This window comes from Habropoda laboriosa, unplaced genomic scaffold (assembly GCF_001263275.1).
Source record: "Habropoda laboriosa isolate 0110345459 unplaced genomic scaffold, ASM126327v1 scaffold380, whole genome shotgun sequence".
In the NCBI taxonomy this organism is placed as follows: Eukaryota; Metazoa; Arthropoda; class Insecta; order Hymenoptera; family Apidae; genus Habropoda; species Habropoda laboriosa.
The window spans coordinates 102,631-126,188 of NW_017100498.1; the positions used below are offsets into that span (position 1 = coordinate 102,631).

A 23,558-nucleotide genomic window follows, 5' to 3' on the forward strand; every position below is an offset into this window, starting at 1 on the left:
ATATAAATTCTGTAAATTAATTTACCTAATTCTTACCATTTATTAGTTATTTACAAAACAACAATTCGTGCAAAAATATGAAAAAAAAAATGGTAATATTGCATAACAATTTTTGTATCAGCTACTCTGGTATTCTAACTTTTGTCTTTCTTTTATGTTTTCTATGCCCTATTGTACACATGTTAAAAGACAGAAAAAAGAAATCTGCAAATACATGTTGTAGCATATAGAATGTGTATCGAAATTATAAGAGAAAGATTAATGATGACATCATTCGTGGTAGGGAAGCAACCTTCAGAAATCAGTTGACTTTGAGCACACACTAACTCGAACGAATTGACTATTTGGGTCAATGGAAAAAGTTCCGCTAGATTGAAAATTATTCATTGTAATATATGTATACTTATTAACTCAAAACAGAGTACGTATTAAGATTAGTTATAATCTTCGTGGTAAAAATTGGTAGGGACTTACACAGCATGAATCATTTTTCTTTTGACATTGTACATACAGTAAGACGACAAATTATTTTTTATTGTCGTTTAAAATGGTTAATAATAAAAAAAAAACATAATTAATATATTTTTGATAGTAACAGTGTACTTGAACAATTTTTTATTTTTCTAAATCATTATATATTTATTCATAATAGCATAAATACAAAGACTCAGTTTTGCACCATGTAACAGATGACAAATTTTTAAACTTATAAAAAGGTATCAGTATTTGGTCCACAAACCCTTTGAACGTAAAACAGCATTAATGCGTCTTGGCATGCTTTCTATTAAGTTTCGACAATATTCTGATGAAATTTCATTCCATTGTTCCTGTACCCTGGTATATAATACAACAACGGATGATGGCGGTGAATCATAGGAATTCTGCACTCGTTTCTTTAATAATGCCCACAAATTCTCGATGGGGTTCAAATCGGGAAAATTTTTGCATTTTCAACCAATTTTGCACACTTTTAGCAGTGTGTTTCGGGTCTCGATCATGTTGGAAGGTAATATAGTCTTCAACCACTGGCATATTTTCAATAACTTCGAGTAAATGATGTTCCAAAATATCTCTGTACATGTACTGATTCATAATTCCTTCTATCCGATGCAATGTACCTACACCATATACGGTCATACACCCCCACAACATGATAGAACCACCTCCGTGCTTGACCGTTTATTTTACATGACGTGGTTGAAATTGTTCTCCTTTACGAATCGAACACCATGAACGTCCATCTGATGAAATTCTATTAATTTTTGTTTCATCCGACCAAATGACTCTTTCTCACTGAGAAATAGTCCAGTTTTTATATTTTTTAGCAAAAGCTATACGAGCTTTAATATTCTTTTTTGAGAGCATAGGCTTTTTCTTTTTTTCAGTAGCTTTAAAATTGGCTTTTTTTAAAGATCTTTGAATTGTCCACTTGCTTACTTGTATTCCTATGTCACGTTTTAAAAGGTCAGCAGCCATCCTTGCACTCGGTGCTTCACCACTTGTGATATACCGAACAATCCTTCGTTCATCCTGACTTGTTAATACTTTCGGACGTCCACCAAGTGCAGCTAACAAGTCTTTAGAATGTTTTTTTCCGGATACGTTGAACAGTTGATTGGCTTACAAAACATTTTTCAGAAATCTGAATCTTGCTAAACCATTTTGTAGAAGAGAAATGATTGTACTGGCAATAATATGAGGAAGTGGCTTCATTCTAGAATACTGCTAGTTTCGTTCTTTTCAACTTGATGAACACTTACAAACTGGATGCTATCATCAGTAACAAATGAATAACGCGACTATGGAAACAAAACACGATGGTCACCAAAAATATTTTGCCTGTTTTACGATATTAATGTAACTTTTGAACTCTGGGGCAAAACTGAGTCTTTCAATTTTTATCATTATACATTAATAAATGAACATTTTAAATATACGGAAACCTTCAAGAATACTGTAACTATTAATAATATATTATTGAAATTTATCTTTTTCATTGCATATCATTTACGCCGATTAGATAACGATTTCTGTGAAATGTCCGATTATTGGTTCAGTTATGCTCCTCACTGTATATTGTAAAGTGCTGACTGTGAATATGGAATAAAATATTGAGAAAATGTAAATACAAAAGAAATGTTTACATTTTTTGTAGTTGCTTCGTAACGGTTTGTTAGTCGGTATATTCTTAGAGTACTGTTCTGTTTCGTTGTACGAGCCTAATCTAACGCTAACGTAAGTAATTCCGATTTCAAATGGAAATTGAGTTTGGATTAGGTTAGGTTATCTTGAAAATATGTGTCAAGATTAAGATCATAGAGAATAAATTGCTTTTCCTAAGAATATTATTTTTATAATACTTCAAAATCGCATATCTCAAGAACCAAAAGAATGTACCCTTTAAAATATACATATGTATGTCAAAAGAAAAATGATCCGTGCCTTATCACCTTTTAACTTACTCTTTTTATTAAAGATTTCTTTCTTTGAGAAGAAAGAACTGCGTTTATGCTACTGTAGGATTTGGATTTAATGATAGGAGGATAGTGCGTGATCTGGGTTACTTAGTACCCACACAGTAAGTTCTTTTTGTCTTTATTATTTAGCTGGCTCACGAGGTGTACAGTTTACTTATTGCTTACTGACTGTCCGCTTCACTGACTCTCACTCTCCAAGTCACCTCGCGAGCTTCTTTCTCACCCTCTTCTTTTTCCTGATTGGTTACCCCCAACTTATTGGTCGTAACCAATCAGGAATTTTGTCTTTAACCCGCCGCTAGTCCTTCGCGCGCTTTTTCCAGGACCGCGGCGAATTATGGTGGGGGCGTATTGTCCGCTGTAGCCCATTTGACAGCGCCGCGAATTTTCCTCCAGGTCCGGTACTTGAGACATGTGGCCTGGGCCTCTGGGCTCGTACGCGGACCTTTCAGCAACCCTTGGTTTATGACCTGGCAAATTGCTATTGAGACCGTTGGTGAAAGTTTCTACGAAAACATGCATTGTTAGATTTACTAAACATTAAACAGACTAAGACGGTTTTCTCAAAAATAGCTTTGCTAGCGTGCCCGTCATAAACCGTGTTGGTCGTCCGCGCGGCAAATGCTTGCTTCTGCATTACAGCTGGTCGCCACACTACATTTTCCAAGTATATAAATTAACGTTTCTTAACATAAGTATTTTCTGTGGATCTCTCCACGATGAATTTCATTAATGCCATTATTCACTGAGTTTTCCCTTTCTTACGAACATCATAATCAGACATAACTTCATAATTACATCAGCACATTATTATAGCACTAACAAATCCTACAAAATACCTTCCTTTAATTCAATGAATATTCAATTAACAAAAGTGAAAGTTGTAGAAAAAATTACATATAACTTATTCATTCTATTACAACAACCGGAACTTTTTAAAAGTGGTTTTCTCCAATTTTAAATAAACTATAACGAACACGCATTCTTCATATAAATATACTGTACATATGCACATACAATACCGGCCAAAAGTTTGGAATCACCTCCCACTTTTCATCAATATTAAATCTGCTGCTAATTTTTTATAGATTTGAAGTTTATCTCAATTCTATTTGTTGGGAAAATGGGTTTTAAATAAACTGCTTCAGCTTTTAATACTTGGATATTTTATTCCTCTACGCATCGGAAGTGACTTCCTTCTGTTATTAATGTCTCGAGAAGACTAACTCTACCGGGCACGCAGAGCCGGTGACGCGAGGCACCGATGACCTCATCTAACAGGGGTGCGTTATCACCTTACTCACATAAACAGTGTGAGAAACGGTATCTCCGTTCATCAAGAGAATAAGAGATTAGTTTTTGTTTGGTTTACGAGTAAAACTAACACTACTTTTATCAATTTGTCTCATATCAATTGATTCGAACGATAAAAAATTCTCAAAGTTGCTGACTTTTTTCAGGAAATTTTTGTGTAAATTGCAATGCTCAGTGATTCCAAACTTTTGGCCGGTAGTGTATGTATGTAGTTAGAAAAAAGGATTAAAAAAAGGATAATAAGAAACAAATTTTACCTTATTTCAGAATGTAACTTTCTGCATTCCATATGCAAAACGGTAGAAAAAGAACAAAATCTTTTTGAAACAGCATCTGGCAAAAATTTTTATTAGCAAAACTAATAATTTACTATATGATATATTATTATATATTGCTCAGAAAGAAATTGCTTTCAATACGAAACATCGTTGAACAATTTTTTTTTTAATTTTAAACATCGTGTTACTCATAAGTTAAACAATATTTCCTTACTACGTATTTTGTTTTTTATATAGGCCATTGAATAATTTAATTACATATCCAATATTTCGAGGCTTCTGATGATTTCTTCTATTTTAATTTGCAACACTTTTCTATTTTTTTTTATCATTCAGAAGCCAAGTTATAAATATTATTGTGTTAAAACGAGCTTTAGGTATATTTAAATAATATCATACATATCCATTTGTTTGAAATTAGCGTACGAATGTTATGATAGATTCAAATTGCTTAAAATAATAATTTTTGTAATTAAACGATTAGTTCGTGAGATATTTTAAAATGAAGAAGCGATGTATAAAGTGTTTCGAATTTAACGGAGCAGCGTTTGAGTATCTTTTTTTTTTAATAAAGACATTTATTTAAAATATCTCACCAACTAATTATTTTTCGACCACATTGCCCTGATATTTTTATAGGCAGAATGACTAGAAGAATGACTGAAGAGTATGTAATTTATGTAAAGGAATATGTTTCCATTTAACTAAAGGGTGCAACTGTAAAATACACGTGCCACGTTGCACTTGCGAAAAGAATAGAGTTCTGAAAATATAGTTCTCTTTGAACCATTCATCTTTTTCCTCTGTTACGGAACGGGCCGTAACGGTTGAGATCGCCTTCGTTTCGGGTTGGTTAAAGGCGTAAAATTCCAGAAATGTGTTCGATGTTGTTTTATTAAATGTTTAGTTCGAACGGGTGTCGTTCTAGGAGTATCGTTTTACACTATCTGTCGACCTTGTGCAGGTACGTCGGTTTTATACTAGTTTTGGCACCTTGCTTCCGACCAATCAATGGTCAGGAAAAGGGTTGCTTGGCGTTTTGGTTTATAATTATAAAGGTGTTTGGTTATGATAATAATAATATCTAATAATAATGTTAATAATAATCCAATAATAGTATCTAATAATAATGTTAATAATAATAATGTTAATAGGAATATTATAATAGTATCTAATAACAATGTGTGGGGGAAAGGTAGTGGGTTCGTAACATCCTCTAACATTCTTTTCTACTTATAATCGGAAAAGAAATCTGACTTGTTCCATTTGCGTGGACCACTTTGTATACACTATGCACTGTATTATTAATTACAACAAACTGTTGAGAAACAAGAAATTTGCAAAATATAACCGAGATTTGAAGATGTTTAGAGGAAGCATTAACAACACATTTGTACCCATTGGTAATTTCCCAAGACATGTATCGATAATGCATTCTAATTGTTATCGGTAACAATATCGTTTCTTATTCTGAAGCCACATACTCTCTAAAAATTACGTTTTAGATCCTATGTAAACTAATTAAAAATGCACTACGTGTACTCGTATTTGGAAAATTTTATTTTTTTATGAAATCCTTAGTGCTTGTAATATTAATGTTGCAACTTATTTAACAGTGAACGTCAATGCTGTATTAGAAATCTTATATTAAAAATCTGTCCTATTGAGACTAAGAGAAAAACAATACTAATAACTTTATCGTAAACATTAAATCCCAGATTGATTTTCGCTGCAACTTTAAGACTTCCGTTACGAAGAACAGACATTAGAATAGCATTCACATTCTTAAATTTCCATTCATTCGCTTATATTGCCTATCCTCTTTTTCATCTTTATTTAAATATGTGACAAGTTAGAGAGAGAAAAGATTTTTCTTTTGTAATAGGCACCACCAAATAAGTTGAATCCGTATCTTCTTCCTTGAAAATCTCTTACTAAAATAAAGATCATTAGAAATAAATAGCTTAGCAAATACAGTAATACTTCGATAACTTCACGTAGCAATGCTTCGATAAATGTTCATTAGTTATTATCTCTATAAATTCCTTGAACTTTCCTTGAAATTTCTTGCTTTACAAGATGCTATCAAGGCATTACTGTACATTCCCTAGAGCATACTGTCATTTCTATTATCACTCATATATGATAAAATTTTCAGCATGCACATCGCCATCGTATTATTTTTTTTTATGCCATTTTTTTCGGTATTTCCAAGGACACCAACGTTTTCTTAAATGAAACTGCATACTTTTTTTCTTGTATAATTGTAGCCGACATCTAAACGAGTTCAATCATGTAACACAGTATGACCTTCAACCCAGAAAAATGGAATAAATAAAATTCAACGTGTAAGCCCTTGTGATTCCCTTGAGCTGCGATACATTCAAATCTCCATTTTTCTTCTCCATTTTTCTGGGTTGAAGGTCATATTGTGTTACATAATTGAACTCGTTTAGATGTCGGCTACAATTGTACAAGGAAAAAAGTATGCAGTTCCATTTAAAACAACGTTGGTGACCTTGAAAATAATGGCATAAAAAAAATAATATTATGATGGCGATGTGTATCCTTCGAAACTATTCTAATTTTGATGTACCCATATTTCATATCTTTAAATCCAACAAAGATATTCAGGTGTTCTGCTTCTCGTGACTCACCCTGTATATACATATGTATATATGTGTTACACCTTGATTAATTAAACAAGATGCTCCGAAAATCATGATACAACCGGAAAAAATGTGATTCCTCACGTAAAAGTACTTACAATAAGTCTAAAATATGGAATACAGTTTTTTCGTATAGGGCTCCGTTTTCTAGAAAATCGAGGTTGAACATTCGGTAACTTTACAATAAACTATTTCTTTAATGTGACTTCACTATTCTAAAGATAATCAAAATTGTCTTCAATTAAACGACAACAGGTGTTCGAGGAAGTGAAGAATTTGAACACATTATTATCGGTTCATGCTTCTTTAATTCGCCGAGCAAGAATTTGTTCGCGACATTAAAAACGACATTTTCAGTAATTTTTCAATTAATAAAATAAACACATTATTGAAATTCATTGCATTCTTTTAAACTACACCCACCCCTCCATTTACGCGATCCTATTTTACGCGGTCAGATAGGTTCAGTTTTCTATAAACTTTCATTGAATTTATTACATATCAGAGAGACGCAAATTCTTACTTGAACGTACTAATTACACAACTCTGACCTTTTTTCGTTTTTGTTTTTTAACCTCTTGTCCTACGATTTAAGTTTTACAGTACAGATTCTGACATCGAATAAAACTTATTTTGCTGCTCTGAAATATCATTATTTTTTTTATTAACCTATGCAATTTAAATGTTTTTGTAACTTATACCTGTTCTTTTTTTCATACAAGCAGACTCTATTTACGCGATTTTTATCCGCGTAAAAAGAATCAACGCGGAACGGTCAATCCGCGTAAATGGAGAGATGGATGCATATCAAATGAATAGTCAGATTGGGTGAACCAAGCAAATTGTGGCTAATCATGTGCGCCAGTATTTAACGAATATTCAAATTCGATTTCATCGAAATCGCAGGCCCGTAAGAAAAAGCTTCTTTGCATGTAGAACACTTTGTACATCTAATGAGATATTAAAAAATTATCGAAATACATATTTCTTAAACAATTTTACACAGGCTACGTACAAAATTTTTTATTTTGCTGAATAACAATGTTACTATTACATCACTTCACTAATCATACTGCCTTTAAACTCATAAATATGCTGTGCTAGTATTATTCCAGTAGAAAAAATCTACTTTACAAATTCAAACAAATATTTAACCAAAATTTTGGCCTGCAATTTTTTAACTGGTATTATTATTTTTCACCATTCAAATGATTAAGATCGGAAATAACGTGCTTTTATGGATTACAAGTTAGAAGTCTTTTAAGTGACATATGATAGACTGATATACATTTCAGGCGTTATTGGAAAAACTGTTCTCTTTATTCGACCAAGATCAAGACAAGTTATTGACACAAGACGAGTGGATTGAATTCTTGAAGGGAAGACTAACGTAAGACTTACAATATAATCATCTAGAAGTCTTTGTTATAAATAAACGCTACATTTACATTATTTTACTGCATTCTATTAAACTTATATTTTGACAGGAATGATAAGCAGAATGATTTTATTGATCAAGTTGAAAGCGTTGCATATAGCATGTGTGGTGATAATCCTGTAACTTTCACGAAATTTCAACAGATATTTTCTACTAAAGAAGTAAGTTGTCAATTTATTTATTTTTTCTATATTTTTAACTTCGAATAATTTTGTGAAATTTTTGTAATATTTACAAAGTCTTTAAAACAACAATCAATACTTTGTTTATTATATATTTCAAAATCATTGAAGATGATAATATATTACTAGTAAGTCTTCGTCACGTAAGTAAAAAATGTTCACCTCTATAAATTATTAAAATCAATATCACTTTACAAGCTTAAAATTAAAAGGTCTTTTAAATGAATAATTTTTATTATATGAGTATTTTATCATCTTTCGATAAATAATTAAGAGTTGGATTGATTAATTTAGGAATACGTACATACATAGGGGAGAGTCGTTCAGTACCGGCCAAAGATAGATCTCGCTTATACTGTTAGTTGACTGCACTTTTGATGGAAAAACATATGAATACTATAGCCCTGAGCAACGTATTCCGGCGACGTTCTGTTTTCTTCAGTATTACCAGAGTTCTAAGACGTTTAAAGTTTACGCTGGTGTTCCGTACGACAAAAGTTATTTCTCATAGCTGCAATAGTTGAGTTCACGTGGAGTGTACGGATCAAGAAAATATCGATCACTTTACCTGTCGCGTCGCGTGGTCGTTTGATCGTTTCAAAACTGTTCGCGCTCACGACTTATTACCCGGCAAATTAATATTGGGTAATTAGTTCAAAAGGTTTACTTTGCTCGATCGTTAGCAAACCTGCGTCACGATGTGATTGACGACTTTATTCTAGACTCGAATGATCGTTGGCGATTCGAAGACTCTGTTGTCTCCTCGTACGGTTGGAAACTGTGTGTGTGTGTTGTTCACACGAGTGACTCCTTGCGAATGTCTCTCGATTGCCGAATTTTTTCCGGAGTCCGCCGTGACTCCCTCGCCAAGTACAAGAAGGCACGCTGATTGGTTTTTCACGTACGCACAAATTACCAATCAACGTGCCCCTTGAGTGGCACTCACCCTTCCATTGCGCCCTTAGCGCGCTTTTCCTTGGAAGGAGTGGGGCCCTACCTGCGGGTGCGTGGAATCTTCGCTGTCCTTCGGTGACGCGTCGGAAATTCCCGCCAGGTCAACCCTCGGCCGAAAGTGCCGTTATCACGGAGCTACGAAGCGTCTTTGTTCTCAAAAATAACCTTCTCGTGCGAGCGTGCCATAAACCCGGTCAACGAAGACCCCATGCGTTCCGTACCTGCGCGACGGAACATTACCTGTGATATTTGTAGACGTGCCTAAATAAAAGTTCTATTCTATTTTTAAATGATTTTTACTAACATTATGTATTACTTAGACCTTAAAATCTACTAACTAAGTTAAAGTTAAAAATTTCAGTATTCCGTTCACAAAAATAACTCTTTTTATTTCAAAGATCAACTCAAAACCAAAATCAATAAACTGAAGTGACAACTTTAAAAAACTGACGCGCGGCGTGAAGATGGCCTGCCTCGCATAGTATAAGGGGTGGTGGAAATTCGTGTTTATCCTAACAGTACGACAATTTTTCGTTCGCTGCAAATTGCAACTTTTTTATTTCCACGAATTATTTATCTTTATGAGAAAATTTAAGAAAAACCATTTGTCCCCTTTTATTAAGCACCCTTTGTACTACAAATTACTTTTTAAAATTTCATTTTTACCAATGTTACGGGTTACGCTTGTCGTGTCCTCACACGGAGCGTAATATTGGTTTGGGTTGATGGACCGTATGTGGGTGATACGTCGTCGTCCAACAAGTCCGATAGGATTGGAACCTTCGACGTATGTGGTTACTACGTCGTTCTCCGAAGGATGGAAAGGTTGGGTGGTTGTGAGGACAGTGCGTATCGTAATGTCGGATACACCTCGAGCGGTAAAGATATATCCTTGTGAGTTTACCTGATTCGTTACTAATGTTACTCAGGAGATGGTTAACTGAATATAGGCTGAAGTAATTCTACAGTAACTACATATATTCTAATAATAATAATTGAGTTTACAAAAGTTTACTATGGTCTAAAGATAAAGTATACTGGTTGATTCCTGGCTGAGCAAGAATCTTCCTTCTCGACTTTACACGGCGAGTACGCGGCGACGTCGTAGACAAGTATGTCTAGTTGACACTTACGAGATAAGTATTATGCTCAGTTGCTTGAAAGGGAATTGAGCCCGATCTTGCTTGTGTCAAACGGCGACTATAAGAATACTGCTCTACTTTAAAGTTCAGAGTGACTCTGCCCCCGAGCATCGGAAATCATGCCCTTATATACCCAAAAATCTTTATGTTTTGGTAGTGGGGGCGCTAGTTTTCCGATGGGAACGAAACGCGTTCGTTTATTTTATCTCGAGGGGGTGAGCTCTAGGCGGATGTCTCGGCGCCGCCGTGTCGGCTAGTCTGTGTACGTAACACCAATATTAACCCAAGTTATAGTACAAAAACTTAGAGTGGCCGGCACTGCACGACTCTCCCCTATAGATATAGGCACTAGTTTAAAAATAGTATTGTGAAGCTATATTATTAACATAAGAACAGAATATTAATTAATGGAAATACACTGATTCGACTGAAAAATTGAGATGTAACTCGGTAACATTTATTTTCTTGTACGTTCAGAATTACCGCTTTGTCCAATTGCGTAAAACATCTTGTACATAAAAATTTATGGCATGGAATTTCACGAGGTCATTAAACACGTACATATTTACAAACAGCGCGGACACATGCTAAAATATTAAAACTGAAACATAAGAAACTACTATATAGGGTGTCCTAGAGTTTTCCGTATAAACTTCGCTAGTGTGTTCTATAGGTAAAAATAAGACATTGCCCATTTAGTGAAAAAGAGAATTGCTCCTATTTTGCTTTACTGCACAAGAGAAAGATGTAATGTTGAATTTGCGTATAAGAATTAGTACTGCAACACATTTTCAAAGTTTAACTAAAGTATTGTTATTAATTTGCCTTTGTGATAATTTGAATAGATAATTTATTTTTATTCGATTAAGACGTTCAATTATGAATTCCATATGTATCGAATTGGTAATTATTATTAAATAAGTATTTAACGTACATCTTTGCACTATGTACAGTAAAATGTTGGATTTCTTAACAATAAATTTACATTTGATTTTATTTTTATTACCAAAGTTTAAGAAAACAATTTTGTAGAAAAACTTGAGTTTGCAAAAGGGTGATTTTAATTTGCAAAAAGTTGAATTTGGAGTGCAAAACCTGTATCGTCAAAGGTTTCGAAAATATTCGTGGGAATCGATTTAAATTACTCGTCCTATATAGTGTATACTTTTAAAGCTTTCCCTTTCTTTATTAATTACATTCACCGAATTGTATGTAATGATCAATTACGAGGCTGAACAAGATACTGTTGAATTAATAATATACAGGATGTTTCAAGATGTTGCAATCAGACTAGCATTTTTAAGAGGTCAAGAATATGAAAAGAGTTTATATGAATTCACATTCGAAAATCTGCGTTATTAAAGAGATATAAGTAATCAGAGATTTATTGCTCTTTAAATAAAGTTTCCTTTATTGAATCACAAAGTTATGTGAATAATAATTGAAAATGATATCAATCATTCGTTTTGTCGTTTAAGATAGAAACATATTACTGTCGCGTCACGTGACATCACGTGCTATTACGTGATTTCGTGATTATTTTAAATCTAAATTATAATCACGTCACGCTGTTCACAGCATTTCGCGAACAGCTATCAGATACAACGTGATAGCACGTGATAGTAATATGCTTCTACCTTGAAGGTAACCCAAAGTTTAAAAGTAGAAATACATTGCTTCACATAAAGTGATTATAATTTGTTTCCAACAGATTTGAAGCAATAGAAATATGTCAGTTCACATTTTTCGAATGTCACGTAATTTTGAATTTTAACGTGATAGCACGTGATAGTAATATCCTTCTACCTTTAACAACTCCACAGTTACAAAACTAGTAGACATTCTACAACTTTGCTTAACACGTAACGAATCTTTGATCTTTTTTATGATTTCTTGATCAAACATTTTTGAGCATGGGTCATATCTTTTATCTATTTCACATCCCATAACGTTGTATTAACTTAATACCAGCCTAGGACATCATATACATATGTATAATTTAATGCATATTAAAATGTACATTGAATGTAGTATGTAATTGCATATTGTGGAATTCCATTGATGAAAAATATTAGAATTTTTATACACGATCATTTCTTTACTAACACGCATATGTTACAGATTGTCGACAAATTATATCGATTGATTGATCTAGAAAATTTGGGATACGTAACATCCTCCCAAATTATCGAGTTTATTTCAAGCGTCAGTGATAAGAGGTGATTTTAACTTTGCATTATCACTTCGTGCAAATGAATACCATTTTTGAATACGAAAAATAGCATTTTGTCCCTCTTTTTTTATTTTGTTAAAGGCCACGTGCTGGCTTCGACAAGCGTAGTTTGGAATGGCTAGAAATGATTTTCAAGGAAACGGTGGGCAACGAAAAAGAGATAAGACGCGAAGAATTTAATAAAATCGTCACTTCGAAGAACGTAAGCAGAAGACAATAAGACCATTTCGAATTTTCAATTAAATATTGCCAATTTCCCCTTATTGTTCAATGTAATACACGACTGTTCGTAAATTTTTATTATCATTTTTAATTTGAATTTTATAATATGGAGTATTATGAAGCAAAATTACTGGGTGAAATCTATGAGCAATTAGTGCTTTTTCATGAAAGCTTAAGTTTAACTGAAAAAATTCATTTTTCAGACATTCTTCACTGATAGAGTATTCCAGATATTCGATAAGGATAATTCTGGAACAATATCTCTTCAAGAATTTCTTGATGCGATGCATCAATTTGCAGGAAAGAGTTCTGATGACAAAATCAAATTCCTTTTCAAAGTTTACGATATAGACGGTAAATTTCGTTACATTTCGTTGAGCATTATCAAAATTTTAATTTGAGGAAATAAATTAAATTATAACATATTCACTACATAGTATTTGTATGTGCATATATATGTACATACATACATTCAGACTATACATTTGACAAATATAATTTTACTTACAGTGCCAGTAGCATATTTAGAAATTTTCAATACAATAAAGCAAATAAATTGTAATACATTTAATCAATTTGAATATAATTCAAAATTTGCTTAAAATCAATTACATTGTAACTTTAAGTAAATTAATTGGATTTCTTTTAATATCTAAACATCATATTAAACATTTTTTTTTGAAAATGTCGAATAAAATTTGAATGTTTCATTAGTTAAAACAATTCATTAACTGCTAATTTAAAAATTTTATACTCACATACGACACTTATGCAATAAGAAGTTGGAAAAAAATTCATTACCTGCTAATTTACAAATTTTATACTCACATACGACACTTATGCAATAAGAAGTTGGAAAAAATTGATAGAAATAAGATAACTATGATTGCCCTTATGAGCACATTGATGATGTACCGTTTCACAAAACTACATTTTTTCACTATTCTCTTCTTGTAAAGTATTTTGTCCGAATGGTACAAATTTATAAAATTATTATCTTGTAAAAAGGTGATGGCGTGATACAGCTTCGTGAATTAGAGCACGTGATGAGAGCCTGTATGGAAGAAAACGGAATACAATTCAGCGAGGAACAAATCGAGGAACTAACTATCGCACTATTCGACGATGCCGATCAAACTAATCGAGGTGCCATCACCTTCGAGGCCATGAAGAAACAATTGGAAAAACACGAAGGACTACTAGAAAATCTTTCGATCAGGTGAACAAATTTATTGATAAATAGGTACACGTGAGATATGGTAAACATTCGTTTTAAAATTACTATAAAATTGGCGTAACTGTACCGTCGTATCAATCGCGATTTCAAAACGAGATCTCGCAAGTTTGTAAGTCTTGCAACACGAGGTTACGACGACTTCCAGACTGTCGTAAATTAGTAAACACAAATCAGGTTCCTCATTGAGAACACAAAAAGATCTTTGAAAAAGAAAAAAACAAAGAAGTGTGGTTCTGCTTTTCTAATGGTTGTGCGAGGAAGGATAGGAAGAAAAGAACAAGAGATGTGTGTCCTTTCATGATTCGGTGATTGGAGGGTTAATTGCCAAATTTATCTATTGGAGAATTGAAAAGGACCATGGACAATGGACGAAGGAGTTTCTAATAATAAGTGCTAATTGCAAGGGTTGAAATAGAAAAATTTGGACACTGTCGGTAATGTAGGGATTGTTTTATGATAAATCCCACGTACGCGTGGTTTAAAGATACAGACGTGAATAAACAGCACTGTGTTCACTGGATAATAATATACAGGGTGTCCAATTTGAATCTATAAATGCGAACTATTCGTAAACTACCCGCTGAATGAAAAATAATTCAGAGAGGAATTGAATGATTTCGAGGGGGACATAATCTGGTGCAATTAGTATTTTTTTTTTGTAGATGGATGTGGAGAAGTCCTACGAAGGAGATATACGGTTTCTTAAATAAAATAGTATAATTTTTAATGCATTAGCTGATGTAACTCTTTATTTCCTACAAAAAAGTACGAAGGTATTTATGTCGAAAAACCATTATTTTAAGAGATATTTTAGTTGCAATATTGCAAAGTGATACTAGTACACCTAGTACTTGCCCCTACATTTTCTGAATTGACAGTGGGCATAGTTTTTTACAAAATGATAGCAGGGCAATAGGACGATGTCAATCATATTATTTCACGCAAGCATGCATTGACAATCAAGGCACTGTCTTTGAACATTCGATCTTTTAAATAAATTCATTGCTTTCGATGTTCTGTTTCATCAATTCTTTAGTAAAATTATATGATTGACTTCGTTCCATTGCCCTCCTATCATTTTGTAAAAAAACAATGCCCACTGTTAATTCAGCAACCGATGGTTCGGCACATCTGATAGTTCGGCATGCGTAGCCCTAAGCACGAATTCTGTATTTCAAGAATTTTGTATCTACCATACTTTTTCTTTTCCCTATATAATTTAACGGATCTAATGTTTTTTTTTTATATTCCTTGTTTAATCCTCGACAGGTATGTCAGCCGCCCGACCCTTAGATTTCTTAGCATGTAGTTCTATTGTATATATTTTTCGCCTTCGCTCGTTTCGTAGCAGCGGTAATTTTATGACGCCACGGCAATCATAGTCTTTCAATCTAAGAACTTGCTTTTACCTTTTATTGTCTCGTTTTCGACTAAGAGTCTTCGCCCCTTTTTTCACTTGTACATTTTTGCATTCATATTGTCACCAGAAGCGAAGCGCGTCTTAACGTTATTGTCTGCTACGGTCATTGTTCGAGGCACTTGGAATTTCCGCGTGCGTTACTCAAGGGTACGCTTGGTACCTGAGAGTGACCTATAGCTTGGGGGGTGGCATTTTCGTGTAGATTTCCCACCTATGATTTTAACCAATAGTTTTCGCCAACCACCCTTCCCTACCACTATCGAAAAATGTATTCAATCTATCCGAGGGCCTCACCCCCGCGATGCGTCCTCGCACGAAGGTGTCGTGGGATCTTTCGCGGAAGGGAACGACAGAAGTCATCTGACCACGCCACGAGTCGCTCCTTTAAGAAGTTTAGATCATTAGTAATAGTTGTTTTGTCCTTCTAATCACGGAGGTGGTCCTTCGAAGACGAACCTATTAGATTTAGTCGGCACACCACGTGCTAAATTCGACAAAGCTCGAAAGTTGGTTGCAACTACCACGAGCACATCATAACATTCCTTATTACTGGATAGTTTTCTATATTTTCCATTAATATTTCGTCCTTTTCGGAAGAAAGCTGAAATTTCGTGGACATATTTTGCATGCTTTATATTATAATACAACTTGTCGTAGTGCATTTGCGTGTAGATATGACCGTTTCTTAAATTATTTTCCTCGTTTTCAGCACATTACATACATACACTACCGGTCAAATGTTTGGAATCACCGTGCATTACAAGTTATACAGAAATTTCCAGAATAAAGTTAACAATTTTAAGGATATTTTAACCAATTTTTCCTCGTTCAAATCAATCGAAATAAGGTAAAATACTATCAATCTCCGCAACGTCAATTTCAAATCTGTAGGAACCGACGGAAAAGTATTGAGAGGGACCCAACGGAAATCGAACCCGAGACCTTCGGCCACTCCCTCGCTATTCTCCCGTGCCGGTTTCTTATTTTTGAGTATGTAGGCCCCGATACTACACTCGGCCATCCTGAACTGACAGTCGCCCTCGAATGTCCCTCAATGCAACACAACTCAACTCAACACTGTGGGGTACACTCTCCCCACACAGTGGCACTCTCAGCCGAAACTCTGTTTCTCAACTCTTTTTGGGAGACGTGCACAACCCTCTCACGTGTTTCTTTCATCTCACAGGCGCCTGGCTTCATGCAGCCGTAGATGCCTCCTTCCCGGACGAGCCCCCATATGTAGGAACCGACGACGAAAAAATATTGAGGGACCCAAAACGGGAATCGAACCCAGGACCTTCGGCTTACCAAGCCGAAGCTTGGCGCGCTACGACCACTCCCTCCTCTCTATTCTCCCTTGTCGGTTTCCTATTTGGGTATGGAGGCCCCGATACTACAAATCTATAAAAAATTAGCAGCGGATTCAATTTTACCGTAAATTAGCAGGTGATTCGAAACCTTCGGCCGGTAGTGTATATATAATCCAATAATCAGGCATATTTGACAATCCGGCACTGTCCAAGTATCGAGTCTACCGGATTATCGGAATTCTACTGTACAACTTTGCAATATTGAGACTAAAAATATCTTAAACTAATGGTTTTCCGACATATGTAAATACCTTAATACTTTTTTATAGGAGATAAGGAGCTGCATCGACTAATGCATTAAAAATTGTATGATTCCATTTAAGAAAACGTATGTCTCCTTTATATGGCCTCTACGCGTTCATCTACAAAAAAACTAATTGCACCAGATTATATCCCCCTCGAAATCATTCAATTCCTCTCTGAATTATTTTTCACTCAGCAGGTAGTTTACGAATAGTTCGCATTTATAGATTAAAATTGGACACCCTATATATTTATCAAACTTACTTAAAATACTTGCGAGTTCTCTCGCAGAGTTACTCTCACATTCAACTCTCGATAACAGCGAATTCTTCACTAACTCGTGCACGCATCTTCCACACCACATATCCATGCACTCTCAGATTCTCCCTCATTCCACATATTACCCTATTCCTTCACTCGTTTCAAACATGCTCTATATACATAGAAACATTCCTAGGTGACGTTCAGTCGCATTCGCCAAATTCCTAGGTAGCCACGCACCCTCCGTTCACAACATAATTTCAAACACTCTGACCGAAATATACTGTATACAGGGTGAGTTTTTTAACCGTACCACCTAAATTTACTCGTAAACTATTTATTTTATCAAAAAAAAATTTTAAACGAAAGTTGTTTAGTATCTGTTAGGGTGTACTCGAGCCCTGAATATTGCACTACGTGCCGTCTATAGTTTTCTTGAAGGACCACCCAAAGGTTGATAACGGCTTTGGGACCGTAGTAACGAGTGACGCTTCTGACTGTCTTGTCTCTATAATCTCTCTTCTGTTACTCCCCTAAAAACCCTGACCGGTCCCAGCACTCCCGTTTCCCTTTCCTCGTGTCCTCCCTTACATTGCGCCCTTGGCGTGTGTCTTTTCTGGAAGGAGAACTGGGTTCTTCCCGAGAGAAATGGGAGAGATGGGGGTGACTAACTGTTCACCGTTAGGAAAAAAACCCCGGACTTGGTGACGTCGTCTTTCGCCAGGTCACCGCTTGGGTCTTCGGGGTTTATGACATGGCCTGTGTTACCGAGTCCGAAATTCTATGAACTAGCGAAACATGATTAAAAAGATGAAAAAGGGAAAAACTAATTTTGTCACGTACCATCCTAATACTGGTGCACGGATGGTACGCGCATTCAACAAAGGTCTCAAAGATAACTGCCTGCCTGCTCCATGTCATAAACCTCGGCAAGCTAAACTCTAACAGTATCAATAATTAATTTTTTGATAGTCCGCTTTTTCATCGAGATATGAAGGTCACCTTGAATTTTTGTATCATGATGTGTAATATTTGACCTAGTGGTTCGAAAGAGTACCGAATGATGAGTAAAAAAAACTATAAGGTATATGGGATCTGTGGAGGATTTGAGCGCTCTGCCGTTGCACTCGCGTCCTTGGATTATTGCACTCTAATGTGCCGTCTACTTGTTTGAGCACGCGCGTTGCCAAGAACGAGGCTGACGCTGTACCGTAAGTGACGGTGTTCAGCTCATAGCAATCTATTGGTGATCGCGGATCTGTCCGCCACAGAATTCGCTGAAACGGTATATCGCGAGAATCTACTAATACCTGCCGATACATTTTGGCTATGTCAGCGGACAGAACGTAGCGGTGTGTTCTGAATCTAATCAAAATTGACGTGAGGTCACTCTGAACTGTTGGACCTACCTTTTGACTATCATTCAAAGATATACCCGTGCTTGTTTTTGCCGAACCATCGAATACCACCCGTAATTTCGTGGTGGTACTTGTTTGCTTGGAGACGGCGTGGTGAGGTAAATAATAAGACTCACTTTGAGCCTCCTTAGTTTCCGAAATGCGCGACATGTGGCCTAATTGCTCATACTCGCGCATGAATTCTATATACTGAGCCCGGAGCTCAGGCTGCCTGGCTAATTTTCGCTCTAGAGACTTGAATATAATTTCTGCCTGCCCGCGCGAGTTCCCTAAAGCCTTGATTTGGTCATTGAATGGTATTCTGGCCGTGTAGCGACCATCGGGGTTACGTTTGACGTTCGCGACGAAGTGCGATTCACATTCGTCGATCGCGTCACCGTTTGTGATGCCCTCTTCTACCTGCCAGAACCTTTCTAGCTGCTCATGTAATTGCCCGTTCGTAACTACGTGGCACTTGCCTACCTGGCTTTCGTTTCGAATACCCGAATCGAGCCTTCCGCCTAGCACCCAACCTAGCTGCGTTTTCTGCCATATCAGATGGCGATTTACTGAATGTTGCCCGACGCATAGTAACCGCCAGAAGAGTTCTGCTCCGATAAGAAGGTCGATCCTTCCGCGCTTGTGAAACCGAGTGTCGGCCAATTTGATATTAGGAGGTATTGATATCGCGGATCTTTGTATAGGAATGTTCGGTAGCTCTTCCGTGATATTACTCATTATTAAACATGCGACGCGAGCACCGAAGCCTTCTATTCGCGAATGGATTTCTATATCGACTTTTCCTTCAACTTTGCTCTTGATTGCGGCTATTCCCGCTATTCGCGCATTTGCCCGTGAACGGTCCAGCCCCAGCCTATCGCAACACTCTGTTGTGATGAGGTTGGCCTGTGATCCCAAATCTAGTAGAGCACGGCATTCTCTTTTCCTTCCCTCGCGGTCCTCTATAAATACTACTGCGGTAGACAATACCACTTGGTTCGGAGTGCTGCTGGCGTCCTTGGCGATGCAAGCCACCGTATTTTGTGACTCGCCATCACACGTTCCAACTGCCTCCTTGGTCTTATAGCTATTCTCTCGATGCAGTAAAGAGTGATGTTTCTTCCCGCAGAGCCTACAATGGTTGCGGGTGCAATTTTGCACTCTATGACCTGTCTGGAGGCAGTTGTAACATGCCCGAATATCCTGTACGATTTTTACACGTCCTTCTAACGACGCGTCTTTGAATTTGCTGCATTGTGCTATCGCGTGCGCAGCCTGACACACCGGGCATGCCTCGCACGCGCTAGCCACGTGAGCGGCTACACGCGGTAATCTCCGACTACCTGGGACTGTTACTAGCTCGGGCTTTACTGCCCCTACCGGTGAAAGTGACGTAATATTTTCTAAATAGTGCGCCCGTTCCTCCAAGAATGCCGTAAATTGACGAAGTGTTGGGGATTCCGTGGTGGAGGGAGCATTTCGCCGCTCCCATTCCCTAACGCTGACTGGGTCCAGCTTTCTGGACAAAATGGGAACAATCAAGGGGTCCCAAGTCTCTATGCCCAATCCTAATGCTTTCAACGCGTGGAGGTGATTGTTTGCATCATCTAACATTTCCCTGATCGCGATAGGCGACTGTTTTTATATCGCCGGTAAATCTAATAACGCGTGCACGTGGTGACGTTTAAGCGCGGCTGAATTTTCATACCTGGCCTTGACAGCGTCCCATGCTGTACGGTAATTGCTTTCGGAGATGCCGATGGATTGTACTATACGAGCCGCAGGTCCCTTTAGCAAGGATTGCAGGTAGTGGAATTTTTGAACGTCTTCTAATTGTTCGTTATTGTGTATCAATGACAAGAAGGTATCACGAAACCTAATCCAATCATTATAATTGCCGTCGAAAGATGGTAATTGAATAACTGGTAGATTTGCCCTAATCGGGGTATTGCTGAATGCGGGCAATAATCCCGTTACCATTGCCGAGCTACCTGCTACCGTGCCTCGCTGCGGGGGCTGCGCACCTTCAATGTATGACTCGACTTCACTAATTAATTGGAAATATACATCCTCAAAATGCTCCCGTTCGGCTTCTTGTGCACTAACCGCGTCCGTACCTTCGATAATGCGTTCTATTCTTGTCTGCACGGTATCGAACCCATCGTATAGGCCTGTGTTTGCTTCTAATCTCTTTTTTAACGCGCCTACCGACACCGAGTGACCCGACTGATTGAAAAAATCCCTAAAGCGAGTTAGCGCTGCTTTAATCGAACCGCGATCGGCAATGAGGGCTTTCAATTCGCCGTCCATGTTGGACTTATTTGACGCAACTAGAATAAAGGAGGGACTTACTACTTGGAGAGGATGCTGCGTGACGATGCTGCCTGATCTGTCCGCGTTGACCTAACCTGACCTTCACCAGCAGACGTAGCTCGCCGTGAAGTAGACTCGTGGTGTCTGCAACTGTTCGTGGTCCAGTGGCGTCCTCGAAGCGTGCTGCGATGCTCTGCGTCTCTGCTCAGGCACCTTTGATGCGTCTGCACTGCGGAGGCTGCTACGAGCTTCTATCAGGGATGATCCGGGGTTGCTGGGTGATTGCCAATCAATCACTGGTCTCAGCAACCGCTGCTACTGGATCTCGTTCCCGATGACTCGTGGGCTGATCAGCTGGACTTCTGTGTTACTGCTGGATTTTCGCTGAATCCGGCTCGAAGGACCAGTGTGGAGGTTTTGAGCGCTCTGCCGTTGCACTCGCGTCCTTGGATTATTGCACTCTAATGTGCCGTCTACAATAACTCGAAGGACCACCCAGAAGAGTTTCTACCTTTCTGAGACTGTACTGTTTCTGTGGGCCTAGCCTGTTTGCTGGGCTTGCAGAGTTAGGACTTCGCTCTATCGTTGCTCAGAGATAACTGACTTCGCAAATCGATGACGCTCGTCGACTTGCCGCTGCTAATACTAATTTCTTCCGATTGGCTGTTTTCCTGCTTCTCGAAAACACCAATCGGCGTGTAGAAGATGCATCGCGACACCCTTTTAATTTCTTCCGATTGGCTGTTTTTCTGCTTCTCGAAAACACCATGTCGGCGTGTAGAAGATGCATCGCGACACCCTTCTCTTGCGCCCTTAACGCGCGTTTCCTTAGAGAGGGGGTGGCGATGTCCTTTGTCAAATTGACGAGTGTCTGGCAACAGCGCGGGAATTCCTCCGAGTTCGTCACCTCGGTCCCTTGACCGTTACACGCTGACTCGTGACTCACCCCTTCGGAAGACCCATTTTTTATGGCAGGGCTAGGTTATTGAGGACGAGGGAAAGCGCCTTAGAGGCCAGAGGGTTGTAAACCCAACTTTCTCTCGCCGGGACGTAATTTTTACTAAAATTACATGCTGCCAATTATCAAAGTCTCATTCTCAAAAATAACCGTTATGGCACGTCCGTGTCATAAACCGCTGCGCAGACAGGATCAAAAACTAATAATTACCGAGATATTCCTTAATTAATCTTTAATGTCACAACGAGAGCGAGTGACACACGTTCAAGTGCTTTGGAAGTTTTACCATTGCATGTTCTAATGGTACGATCCTTCATATTGTCACATGCGTAACAGACGCCGCTTGGGTTGTTCGGCCGTACCGACGAGCCGAACAATAACATCGCTATTTTCAATAGACAGCACCTTCTAAAAAGCGAGGTCTTAGCCGGCATGAGCAAATTACTTTATTACACCAAAAATTCGACGACTCTCACACCTGGACACCACATGCCCTAAGACAATAAAACAGACCTTCGACATCACCAATTTTCAGACAAGCAATATAACAAATGTAAGAACAAATTCCCCACTTTCACACCACCAGCAGACACACCCCAAACACACCGAAAAAACCAATCACCACACACTTCCACCACCTACGACAGTTTTCACACCACCAATCACAACACACACGTAGTTTATAAAATAGCGAACACCACACGACACGACACACAATTTTCCTATCGGTAAGCCTAGACATTTCGCGCTCTGCACAACGTTCATTCACAAATATATAGTTTTCACAGCAAACTGTTGTACGTTAATAATCTATCTTTCGAGCACTACCCGAGTCCCCTATCCCGAGTAGATTCCTTAAATGGTCTGACTGGAAATGAGGGACAATTATCGCGATTCGTAACAATATCTTCAGGTGTCGTAGGTGGTTCGCAATAAACCACATTTTTTAAATATTCCCAAAGAAAATAATCAAGTAGCATCAAATCCGGAGACAAAGCTGGCCGTGGAGTTTCTCTTCCACATCCAATTCATCGATTGCGGAATAATCTCTGCAATACTTAACGTGATTGTTGTGTATACTGTGCAGGACGACCGTCGTACTGATACCACATTGTTGAAATTGTTTGTAACGGTAAATCTGATAGTAAAGATGCTAGTGTTTCAGACAAGAAGATGGAATACCTGTGTCCTGTCAATGATCTCTCAATAGAATACGGTCCAATTATTTTATTGTCGATTCCATGCACAAACTTTCCATCATCTTTCACTGAAGAATATCTTGGTAATTATTAGTTTTCGATCCCATATACCTTATAGTTTTTTACTCATCATTTGGTACTCTTTCGAACAACAAGGTAAAATTTTACACATCATGATACAAAAATTCTAGGTGACCTTCATATCTCGATAAAACAGCGGACTATCGAAAAACTAAATGTTACATTGTATG

General features: G+C 37.3%; 1 protein-coding gene across 1 annotated transcript in view; it reads left to right on the top strand.

The window, feature by feature from the left end:
* LOC108576119 (NADPH oxidase 5) overlaps nt 1-23,558 on the top strand; it is a 76,193-nt gene that overhangs the window by 5,941 nt on the left and 46,694 nt on the right. Inside the window, exons 2-7 of the mRNA XM_017939049.1 lie at nt 8,034-8,128; nt 8,226-8,337; nt 12,576-12,673; nt 12,769-12,889; nt 13,113-13,263; nt 13,918-14,128. Coding sequence (XP_017794538.1) covers nt 8,034-8,128; nt 8,226-8,337; nt 12,576-12,673; nt 12,769-12,889; nt 13,113-13,263; nt 13,918-14,128 — 788 coding nt within the window. The remainder of the gene's footprint in view (nt 1-8,033; nt 8,129-8,225; nt 8,338-12,575; nt 12,674-12,768; nt 12,890-13,112; nt 13,264-13,917; nt 14,129-23,558) is intronic.